This window comes from Urocampus carinirostris, chromosome 3, assembly GCF_059441175.1.
Source record: "Urocampus carinirostris isolate Australia breed hairy pipefish chromosome 3, RoL_Ucar_1.0, whole genome shotgun sequence".
In the NCBI taxonomy this organism is placed as follows: Eukaryota; Metazoa; Chordata; class Actinopteri; order Syngnathiformes; family Syngnathidae; genus Urocampus; species Urocampus carinirostris.
The window spans coordinates 53,262,781-53,275,301 of NC_142351.1; the positions used below are offsets into that span (position 1 = coordinate 53,262,781).

At 40.8% G+C, this 12,521-nt stretch overlaps 1 protein-coding gene across 4 annotated transcripts in view; it reads left to right on the forward strand.

Annotated features, from left to right (window-relative positions):
• Window positions 1-269: 269 nt before the first annotated feature.
• The window catches only part of kdm5c (lysine demethylase 5C), a 31,702-nt gene continuing 19,450 nt past the window's right edge, over window positions 270-12,521 (forward strand). Inside the window, exons 1-8 of one of the 4 annotated variants that reach the window (XM_088332444.1) lie at window positions 270-456; window positions 556-758; window positions 2,341-2,488; window positions 7,622-7,699; window positions 7,793-7,915; window positions 8,145-8,315; window positions 8,411-8,545; window positions 11,382-11,438. In XM_088332444.1, coding sequence (XP_088188570.1) covers window positions 2,345-2,488; window positions 7,622-7,699; window positions 7,793-7,915; window positions 8,145-8,315; window positions 8,411-8,545; window positions 11,382-11,438 — 708 coding nt within the window. In that variant the 5' untranslated portion in view covers window positions 270-456; window positions 556-758; window positions 2,341-2,344. Of the gene's footprint in view, window positions 759-2,340; window positions 2,489-7,621; window positions 7,700-7,792; window positions 7,916-8,144; window positions 8,316-8,410; window positions 8,546-11,381; window positions 11,439-12,521 lie in introns of all 4 variants that reach the window. The other 3 variants (XM_088332443.1, XM_088332445.1, XM_088332446.1) reach the window with 3 other exon arrangements.

Below are 12,521 nucleotides of genomic sequence, written 5' to 3' on the forward strand. Positions count from 1 at the left end.
GCAACTCACAACAAAATGTTAATTAACAATATATATGATATAACGAAACACGTGTACAATATAACACGTTAAACTACATAAATAAACACGTTTGAAAACAAATATGGTGTAAGATACTTTTGTATTTTGTAAGGGGAAATACAACATTTTGTAAGGGCATGGAACCGTGGAGGTTGTCAGGTATGTGTCTTCAAGAAAGTGGGTCAGATTGATTTGAATTGGGACCCTCTTTTCCGTATTTTCTTAGAAGCGAATGTCGTAACGACGGTACGTTGTTGCCGATCGTAGCTACGACGGAGAATCGGCGTACGTGCCAAGTTACTACAGTGTACTTCCAAGCAACGGGCGTCGCGGATGCGTTACGAAGATTCTGGGTTGTGCTTCAGCTTTGAAATAGAAAAAAACTAAAATGGCGACTCGTCAAGAAAGATAGGATGGCCTGATAGGAGCGATGTTGTATGTCGTTGGTTAGCCAACTACACGACCGTTGTCGTTATAGACTCGAATCTAAAATGAAACCGGTGCTTCCTGTTCACAATTTGATTGTTTTACCAGAGTGGTGAGCGTACAGTGGGAACTGAAGAGGCGAAGCGGCTAACTTTGCTTGTAACTGCTAGCCAAGTTAGCTAGCCATTGGCACCCAAGCACAGCTGGCCCTCGTTAGCCGAACAACAACACCGACGGACAGCGGTAGCCGAGCAGCCACCTCGACGAGACGCAGGCGAGTGGCCCCGTGAGAAACAGGACCATCCTTACGGGTCAGTCGACAAAATACGCCCGCAGTGACACTTTTGTTTACGCGTCGAGTCGAACGGTGACCCGAGGACTCACGGAAGCTACACCGGTGCCAAAATGATTGCGCCGTCTCACCTTTTTTGCTAGCTAACCGAGATGCGCCGATGGCCAAATCCCATCGCGGGCCCCGATGCTAACGTTAGCCCTGTTTCACACTACTGGTGACTTGGTTGGATAACAATTATCCGGGAAAGGTGACAGAGGGTGTCTACCCCTGTATGTTTAGCCTGGTGTAAAGAAATAATTGTTTACCCCAACCATTGAGATCAGGTTTTTGACGTGTTGTTGTGACTGGAAAGGATGTTAATCGTCTTGTGCTTTCAGAAGTTGAACCGGACAAACCATTATGTCATTGTTTTAATTTATAGTATAAGTATTCAGTGGGTCATTTCAACATTAAAGCTCCTTCGTGTATCCCGGAAACGACCATTTCTATTTGTGTTATTATGGTTATTTTTATGCAATTCCTAAGGAAACAAACGGATGCATGGCTTTGTCGCCTTGCGTACACTTCAAGGCCTACATGCCATTGTTTTAGAACAGCCGTACCAATCCCGGAATGACCACTTCGAGCACTATTTTGGGGGTATTATATTTTTGGGACTCCCAGTTTGGTAATTCACATGTAACTTGGGAAACCCAGTTTCATTGAGATGCTATACTTCAAAAACTGTCAAACAATATGGGCCACTGGTTTATGCATGGCAACTTCAGGAAAGGTAGATGTAGTCTGTCCAGTTTCTCCCCTTGTAATGGATGTTTGATTTTCAAAGAGGTAGCCTTGATGCTGTCTCATATGGGTAGGGAGGTTACTACCCAAGAGGGCCAAATAAATGCTTCTAAGGTGTCTCCCTATTTAGGATTAAAATGATGGTGCTTCAAATTCCAAAGATTTTCACGTCTGTTGATATGTGGCCCTAACATGCTTCACATTCTAACTTATAATGAAATGAAATGAACTGCATTTATATAGCGCTTTTCAAGTCAATTACTTCCCAAAGCGCTTTACATTGTGCTTCACATTTCCCAATAGCGGCCGTGATCTTTGCAGCCATGTAAGGCGCTAACCTGCTTATTGGGGGTAATTGGGGGTTCAATGTCTTACCCAAGGACACTTCGACATGTAACACGGACAAGCCGGGATTCGAACTGGGATCCCTTAATCCTAAAACGATCGCTCTACCTCCTGAGCTACTGCCGCTTATAGTGGTGATGTAATCAACAGGAATGTTTTAATACATGAGAAACCTGAAAGCGGAGTCATATCCTCACTCATATTTGCTATTACAAATATGACAGCTTTTTAAAATGTTGTTCTCATTTCTACATGGTGAAAGAATGAACAATTTTGTATACCACATGATGGTGTTTGTAGCACTAGCCTTTAGGTAGTTGCATCACGCTAGTTAGGGTAAAGCAATAACGCCAAAACCAAATATTTTATAGATTATGTTTTAACATTTTGTTCCCTATTTCTTCTCCCTGAAGACCATACCAGGATAGATTCCTTTTATATCCCTCAAATAAATTATTATCATTCCTCAGGGCAATGGAAGGAGACGAGTTTTTAGCTCCTCCGGAGTGTCCAGTTTTTGAGCCGTCATGGGATGAGTTTCAGGATCCCTTGGGCTATATCGCTAAAATCCGGCCAATTGCAGAGAAGTCTGGAATCTGCAAAGTTCGACCTCCACCGGTAAGTGTGCACATTTGTGAACCAAAATGCTTCCATTTTTTATATTATATTTATTGTATTCATCATCGTTTTAAAGTTGATTTGGTTTACATTTGCTTCCTGTTGCATCGGAAATTAGTCATATTGACACATGTTTTAGTATTTTTTTATCATTTCAATTTATGTACTTTTTAATTAAATATTTTTCACGGTATAATGCTTTATGATTAAGTCACACTTCAGTGGCGGAAATAAAGTGGCTTGTGAAACTATTTGTTCCCTTTTAACTTTGTGACCTTTTGCCACAATTAAAACTGTAATTTCTTGTGAAACATCAACAATAAGTGGGACACAATCATAAAGCTAAACACACTTTATTGGATATTTTAAACTTTTTTAACAAATAAAAAACGAAAAAGTGGGTGTGCAAAATTGTTCAGTGCCGCAAACTCTGTCCAGAAGTTCAATGAGGATCTCTGAATTATTCAATGTTTATCTAAATGACTAACAATGATAAATGGAATCCACCTGTGTGTAACGGAGTCTCTCTATAAATGCACCTGCAATGTGATTGTCTCAGAGGTCTGTTTAAAGCGCAGAAAAGATCATGAAGAACGAGGAACACACCAGGCAGGTCCAATATACTGTTGTGGAGAAGTTTAAAGCTGGTTTTGGATACAAAAAGATTTCCCAAGCTTTAAACATCCCAAGGAGCACTGTGCAAGCAATAATATTGAAATGGAAGAAGTATCAGACCACTGCAAATCTGCCAAGATCGGGCCGTTCCCCTAAACTTTCAGCTCATACAAGAAGAAAACTGATCAGAGATGCAGCCAAGAGGCCCATGATCACTCTGGATGAACTGCAGAGGTCCACAGCTGAGGCGGGAGAATCTGTCCGTAGGACAACAATCAGTCGTAGACTGCACAAATCAGGCCTTTATGGAAGAGTGGCAAGGAGGAAGCCATTTCTTAAAGATATCCATAAAAAATGTCGTTTAAAGTTTGCCACCAGCCACCTGGGAGACACACCAAACATGTGGAAGAAGGTGCTCTGGTCAGATGAGACCAAAATCAAACTTTTTGGCAACAATGCAAGACGTTATGTTTGGTGTAAAAGCAGCATAGCTCATCACCCTCAACGCACCATCCCCACTGTCAAACGTGGTGGCAGCATCATGGTTTGGGCCTGCTTTTCTTCAGCAGGGACAGGGAAGATGGTTAAAATCGATGGGAAGATGGATGGAGCCAAATACCGGACCATTCTGGAAGAAAACCTGATGGAGTCCTCAAAAGACCTGACACTGGGACGGAGATTTGTCTTCCAACTAGACAATGATCCAAAACATAAAGAAAAAGCTATAATGGAGTGGTTCACCAAAAAAACATATCAAGGTGTTAGAATGGCCAAGTCAAAGTCCAGACCTCAATCCAATTGAGAATCTGCGGAAAGTGCTGTTCACAAACGCTTTCCATCCAACCTCACTGAGCTCAAGCTGTTTTGCAAGGAGGAATGGGCAAAAATATCAGTTTCTCGATGTGCAAAACCGATAGAGACATACCCCAAGCGACTTTCAGCTGTAATCGCAGCAAAAGGTGGCGCTAAAAAGTATTAACTCAATGGGTGTGAATCATTTTGCACACCCACTTTTTCGTTTATTTGTTATAAAAGTTTAAAATATCTAACAAAGTTTGTTCCACTTCATGATTGTGTCCTACTTATTGTTGATGCTTCACAAGAAATTAGTTTTATATCTTAATGTTTGAAGTCTGAAATGCGGCAAAAGGTCACAAAGTTCAGGGGGGGCAAATAGTTTTGCAAGCCACTGTATGTTGCATTAGTGAGGCTACATGTCAAAATAATAAGCGCAACCGCGCGCCAGCAGTCGTTTTTTCACAATGTCGCTAGTCTACCTCATGTGACAGATCATTGGAAAGATTAAACTCTTTGGATGTACTCCTCACAGAAACATAACGAACAGACTGAAACAAGATACCCGAAAACTATAAAGCCGGCATAGCTCACCAATTACGTCCCCTGGCAGTCATCAAACGAGAATATTCTCCGTGAACTTGGCTTTGTTTCAGGACCCTCCAGTGAATCCAATCGTGTAAAATTTTTACTCCAAAACACACGATAATGCCGACAGATTAGTTAAAAGCCTCACCTTTAAAAGAGAGCAAAACCATTCATATTCTCCAAACAGTTCAATAACAGCATTCAATTTACATTGGTTGTATCCATCCATCCGTCCATTATCTGCACCACTTATCCTCAGAAGGGTCGCGGGGGTGCTGGAGCCCATCCCAGCTATCTGTGGGCAGGGGACACCCTGAACTGGTTGCCAGCCAGTAGCAGGGAACACAGTGACAGACAGTTCGCTCGCTCATTCACACCTAGGGACAATTTTGACCGTCCAATTAACCTGATATGCATGTTTTTGGAATGTGGGAGAAAACCGGAGTGCCCGGAGGAAACCCACGCAAGCACGAGGAGAACATACAAACTCCACACAGGAGGTTCAATCTAATGACATCAGAACTGCGCCGCCGTGCTGCCTGGTTATGTCTTGGATTGGAATTTTCGTAGAGATGTATAGCAACGTTAGGGGGTTGAATGTTTTTTTTTTTTTTTTTTTTTTTTTTTTTTTTTTTTAGATTGGAAAAAGAAAAAAATCAGATTAGATTATTTTCTGCAATCAATCAGCTTTAATTTTCCACGTTATCTTTTGCATTAGCATGCTGTTCTTTTTTTGCATGCATTGCCTCTCATGTTCATCTGCCTTATCGTTATACCCGCGTAGCCTAGATGGTAAGGCGCCCGCTTTGAGACTGGGAGGTCGGTGGTTCGCGCCCCGGCCGAGTCATTCCTAAGACTTAAAAAGTGGTCGGCGGCGCCCTCTGTTGGCTGCGGCTGCATCGGCTCGCTACAACGGGTCAGGTGCAATCGACATTTCGTTCTGTGTACATTGTTACACAGAATGACAATACAAGGAAATTATTATTATTATTATTATTATTATGAAACGTATTAAAGATCGTACGTGTGTGGGCGCATGATTGTAAGGCAAATGTAGTAAAGGACATATTGAGAATTTTAAAGGGCTGTTTGTAAATAAGCCTGCACTTTTTTATCAGGCACCCCTTATTTGTATAGCCCTGAATCACAAAGTCTCAAAGGGATGCACAGACAACCATTACACCATCCCTTGATCTGAAACGCTTATGAGGGCAAGGAAAGCCTCAAAAACATCAGGGGAAAATGAAGAAACCTTGATGCGTGTTAAATACAGCAATGACAGACGTAACTGAGATTGTGCCTTTTAGTTCGGTGCACCCTATGACAGTGAAAATAGTGTCACACACCATATCTTCTACCATCCTGACATCGTGACAGAAACTGCTGTTGTTAAAAGCCCTCTTGCAGCTGAGCTGCTGGAAATAAGAGTCTAACAGACAGTGTTTCCCATAGAATTTTGAGAAACTCAGTTGGATGTACAGTCTAAGGAGGTCCGGGGGCGTGAATGTGTTTTAAATTTAATTACATTTAAAACTCATATCGGTGATTTGGTCATTTCACGTTTCAAAGAACGTTTAACCACTAGTGTCGTAGGGGCACCACTTCCTGGGGTGTGTCTTGGGTAAGTACAGCCTGGCGACGCCCATACCTCTACAGGCTGTTTTTTTTTGGGTGGGAGTTTCCTCCCCCACACGAAACGGATCGCACTGCTTTCCCTGTAGCAAGAGAGGCCTCCTAATCCGAGTAAGATACAACGCTTTCATCATCTGGTTGCCGATCAGCACCGCTGCTTTTGTGATTGCTTCTATAACAGGATGCTGGTTCCTCTTTGATGGTTTACAGGAGGGTTTTTTTATACCTGTCAACCTCAGCCAACGCTCTTTAAGCTCAGCTCCCAACTTCTCTTCAGAGTTTTTTGTAGCTTTAACAGATTTGCTACCAATTATGTAACATTATTCATGCTTTCCCTTATCTTCTTGTTCTTCGGATTGATATCTCTATTGCCCGGTTCCTGCGCTCAATGTGCTGCTGCAGTACCTACTAACCCCCCCCCCCCTGCTCAGCAAACAAGCGCAACAAGTTTATTAACCAGCAACATGTTTATTAACCAATTAACCAATTGCAATTAAGAGGACAAAAAAGGTGTGCAAGCGAGCACACAATGGCTTTTAAGATCATTTCTATAATGAGATATCATAGTTATTTTGATAAACTTCGCATTTATATACATTTAAGAATATCTTATTTTTTAATAGTACAAGTTTGAGAACCTGGACCAATTAAACCCTGGCAGCCCGCCAGAGACCTGCAATGGTATAGGAATGGCTTATGACAGAATAATGGTAAACGGTCTGCATTCATATAGCGTGTTTCAAGTTACTGAGGTTCTTCACAGTTACCCATTCACACATACTCACACACCGATTGCAGCAACAGCCATGCAAGGGACTGACCTGCTTATTTTGGGCATTAGGGGTTCAGTGTCTTGCCCAAGGACACTCCGAGATTTCACCCGGAGGAGCTGGAAATCGAACCAATGACCTCTTGGTCCCAAGACAAGCACCTAAGCTGACCTAAAACATTGCATTGTTTTTAAGGGGCAGTCTTTTCCACAGATTTTCTTTGCAGCCAAACTTGACCTGACACTGTTTTGTGATTAATGCTAAATCGACATATTGCTTTTTAATCAATCTCTGGCTGCATATTTTGACACTTTTGAAACATTTTAAATGTTGCTCAGAAAACAACCAAACATTTTCCACCTGTTATCCAAAAATGAGCTGTGATTAGTTGGCGCCTTTGCTCTACACAATTGTACGTATCATATCTTAAAGATAATTACGTGGTTTGACTTCCCCTTTAAATACTTAATCAGCACCAGCTTTGGGTGATTAGAATCAGCATGTTGAATTCCATCCTTCAAATTCACTTTCTTATTTTATTTTTTAAATTGGCCATTTAAATCAACATATTGCCCAGCCAGGCCTAGTTATAGTGATCCAAAATGGTCATTTCAACAATTGTGCACGGAAATGTATTAATTAAGCTTGGGCACCTCATAGACCAGTGCCTCTCACGAGAGACAAAGGGCTTGTTTTTAGTAATGTTGAACCTGATGTTCTCTATCTTTTATAGGACTGGCAACCACCATTTTCAGTAGAGCTGGATACATTTCGATTCACACCGCGCATCCAGAGGCTAAATGAACTGGAGGTAAGTCATTTTTAGACCCTCTATCGTGTTTGTTGAATGATGCGATTCAAAGTGTTTGTCATTGCTCTTGATTTGCATGCCTCTTTTCACAAGGCGGAGACGAGAGTGAAGCTGAATTATTTGGACCGCATTGCCAGATTTTGGGAGATCCAGGCTTCATCCTTAAAAATCCCGCACATCGAGAGACGGATCCTTGATCTTTTTGCTTTGTCTAAGGTTATCTATAAATCATTCCTATGGGTCTGTTCAGTAAATTAAATTGTGCAGTTCAATAATTTTTAAAAGTTAGTTAAATGCTGAAATCCTGACATCCTGGATTAGTTGTTCTGTTGTGTCAAAAAATGCTAAATCAGTCTAAAGAGTCTTCAATGCTACATTAAATAATTTTTTGTAAGTTCATGTGTTGGTTCTTTCCTGTACATCCCTGATTCCTTCATGGTTGTAGGTTGTGTCCGATGAAGGCGGTTTTGAAATGGTCTGTAAAGAACGACGCTGGGCGCGTGTGGCTCAGCGTCTTGGTTACCCCCCTGGCAAGAACATCGGTTCTCTACTGCGCTCGCACTATGAGAGGATCGTCCATCCTTTTGAAATGTTCCAGTCTGGTGCCAGCATGCCGGTATATAGCAAGCCTCACCTTTTTTACTTTTTATCAAATTGTATAGCCGTTTGAGATCAAAATGATTAAAGTTTTGTCTGTATTTGATATTTCAGCATTGCAAGCCAAAGCACTATGATGGCGAGGATGTTGATAAAGAGTATAAGCCGCATTCCATCCCACTACGTCAATCGGTGCAACCTTCCAAAATGAGCACTTACGGGCGCAGAGCCAACCGCTGCCAGCCAGATGTAAGTTGAAGTGCTAAGTCTATACTTGTCACACTAATCATAAATCATAATGAATATGTAACCTAAATATATGTAGAGGTTTATATTTTTTTATTTTAAGCATGTTTTATTATTTTCTAAAGAGGCAGGTAATTTGTTAAAGATGCACTTTTGTTTGGCGACTGTGCCAGTGTCATCGACCTTGCGCACTCTTTTTTACCAACATGCCCTCAGTTTGTCTTAGACTAAAGTATCTTAAATTCCGGACTATAGAGCACACCTGATTATAAGCCGCACCCACCACATTTTAAGAGGAAAACCGATTTTGTACTTACACAAGCCGCACCTGTGTATAAGCCGCATGCGCCCACATTGAAAAATGTAACACAAACATAAAATTAACCCAAACCCGACTTTAAGTCCAGCGATTGAAACTGAATGTCCTTCATAAAAGTACTCAGTCCAAAAATCACAGCCGGCAAAATGAACGGAAAATGATACCGGTACTTAAGGTTTGATGCAGACCTGCAGAGTCCGGGTCCCATTGAAAGTAATCCAAGGAAAAAAATGTATTTTTCCAAAGGTAAGGGTGGGAAAAGTATATATCCACTATTGTCCGCCGTGTCCACAAACACCCACCTTTACCGGTCCCCACTTCCCGTCAGGCCGCGTTTGTTACGCCCCTTCTTTTTAATTCGCCTGTGCAAAACATATCAGAATAAGTGTCCAAAATAAATACAAATAAATACATTACAAAAATATACAGTTGCAAATACATATTATACATGGTTACACATATTTACAAAGAAAGATGGTACACCGAGAGTTTTCAAAGCTTTAAAAATAATAATATAACATTCATCCCAAACAGTGCCTGTGACAAGGCAGTTAATGGTAGCAACACGCTCGCAACACAGTAAACGGGTCTGTTAAAAAAACATACCGTACTTGTAAAAATCACGGTAAACCGTCCTCATCTTCCTCCTTAGAACTATAGCCATCAAAGTCGTCTTCCTCAGTGTCGGAAAGAAAAATTGTCATGTAGACGTCGTCCCAAGCTCCCGCAGCCTCACTCGCGCTGTCATTGTCGCTTGAACTCTCATCCACTCCTGATTCTGTGCCCTCCGCTCTGTCATGCAGCTGACTGGCTTTTCAGAACCCGTTGGTGATGGTGGATTTTTTGATGTGCCTTTCTTTTTGCATTTTGCATGATGAGGGTATGTTTACGCTAATTTAATTAATGCACAAGCCAAGAAGTTGCAGTCTTCCTCGGCGCATATATTCCGCCGGTCTAAATCTTACCTTTTGTACTCTAGCGCCACTGGCGGCCGTTAGAAAAATTACACAAATTGGCCGCATCACTGAATAAGCCGCAGGGTTGAAATTTTGAGAAAAAAGTAGCGGCTTATAGTCCGGAATTTACGGTAACTGATGTGCAACAGTCCTTAAATGTTTACTTTGCATGTCATTGTGTTGTCAAGCAAGCTTACTTATGAGTTTCCAGAAATTTGTTCAATTGATCTTATTACCCCCTCATCAAAATGCATATTGATTACTTTATATGTGGCTGTTTCTAGTGAAAAGAAGCAAGATGGTTTCAAAAGTAATATCCAAGGTTTGAGATTCTACCAGAAGCTACCAAAAGCGCCCAATTGAAGTGAAAATGGCCATAGGACATGTTACCAAACGTTAGCGCTGCTGTATGCATATTTTTGACCCAGCAGATTTGATCACTTTTTCTTTGAACCCATAAAAGAACCAAACCTCATAAATGTTTTTTGTGACAAAGAAATAGCTCTTCCAATCACAATATCAGAGAAAAATCAGAGTTTTAGATATAACTGGAAACTCAAGAGAGCCATGAATTATTTTTCTTCACAAGTGTATGTAAACTTTAGACCACAACCATATATATATATATATATATATATATTACTTTAAAATGGGTCTATTTTGGCTTTATTATTGTATTGTTCTCAGCTCAGGGATGCTGCTGGAAATGTGAATTTCCCTTAGGGGATGAATAAAGTATCTATCTATCTATCTATTTGATTGGGTCATTGGTAACCAGGTCACACAGAAGCATAAAAATGCTGTATGACAAATAATTATCGAGTGATCAAACTGTGATAAAAGCTCCTATTTACTTATCAGCTTTTCTTTTTCTTTTTTTTCTTTTTTTTTTTTTAAATGTTGTTTAGCTGGATTTTTTTCATGGATGATTTTTTCATTTTTTGTCACCAGCCTGAAGGTGTACATTTGATCATTTAGATGGCAGTCCTCCATCTTGCACTGATGATGCTGCTCTGTTGCTGTTAAGTGTTTTGCTCACTAGCTCGTTGGTGTTTGTACGTGTTTTGTGTAGATCTGGCTACACTCTGGTTGCATCCCAGCTTTCCTTGAATCTTTCAATGCACCTGTACTTTTACCCGCTATTGTTTCTGTCCAGTCACATTTGGATCCCTCCTCATTCTGTTGAGTTTAACAATTTTAATGTATATTAAAGTGTTTTATGACTTTTCAGATCTTTAATTCATCACTTGCCCAGATAGACTAAAAAAATAACATCCTGATTAAAAAAATCCTATATAAAATTAAAATCTTACAGGAAAAGTACAAAGTTAACTAAAATGCATTTCTGTTCACTCCTAAATGTTGGATAGTAAATCAAATTTCTTGAATATGAAAATAGTGATTGAAAATATGAGTGGGTTGAATGAATGATGGCAGGTGAACTTGTGAGTGAAGAATGCAGCTTTTCCCAAAAACCGCAAGTTCCAGGTTTTTCTCCATGATTGCCCCCACCTGTCCTCTTGCTCCTGGCTTAGTTTATTGTTGCTGTTGTGTCCCTTTGCAGGGTCCGGAGGATCCGAACCCCCATCCTCTCACCACTGGCTCTCAACTCGTCTCAGCGGTACTGCCTCTTGAGCATATGAGCTCGCACTAAGCCCCTCGCTCTTTTCTTACTTGTTTTGCTTCCCACTGTACAATTTTCTGGCACTTATATGGGTGATATTGGAACTAACCACTGAATTTTCTTTTTTTACATTGAATATAATTAACATTTCTCAATAGTGGATTTGGCTCATCCTACACGTTGCATGGCTCTTCCTAATGTGTGTGTGCAATTATATTTTAATGCTGTTGTAATTAAGATTATAAATGTTAGAGACTTTGCATCAGTCAGTTATGGCTGGTTCACTCCTTCGCGGGGAGAAAAAAAGTTAAAATAAGAAAAAAATCCCCCTGTTCCTGTGACTTTAAGCTGATTTAAAAAAGATCGGGGAGGGGAAACACAACGGATGCTTCCGGTTTTGGTCAGCTAAGATTCAAGCTAATTGGACATTCATTTTGAAAAAAAAAAAAAAAAAAAAAGATCAAAAGAAACAGAATGCTTCCAACACGGAAGGAAATAACTTGCACTGTGGCTCAGTTGAGCTTGCTCGCTTGACTGCACGTGAGGGAGGAGTGGGAGGCAGAGGCACAAGCACCTCTTGACTTGAGATCGCCAATGCTGTTCGGCCAACTCATATCATAGGGTCTTTTATACTGTATTGTGATCGGACACCTGCTCTTCTGCGTTCTTTCTGCATCTCCCTAAGCGTTTGTGTCCTGCTGAAGCCTTTACTGTCTTTCTCTCCCGTTCTCTCTCGCACGCGCACACACGCCCAGCCGGACGGTCAGCTGGGCTTTAAGGCGCCCACCATTTCTATGATATTTGAGTATTTCAAGTACACAGCACAAACACCACCATTTGTGACTAGTTACCATGTACAACTGACATTTCTAAATCGGTAAATTATATATTTTACCTGAGTGGGTTCTCTCTTGGTTTACCATCAAGACAGGCAGGTTTATGAGGCAGTCTTAATTGTCCCCTACCTATGAGTACAAAGAGTATATGGTCATACAGCACTGTGTGCCATTATATATAGCATGCTGAATACAACTCAATGGTTGCATTTTACCTTGGTGGAGAATGTTAGATTTGATATGT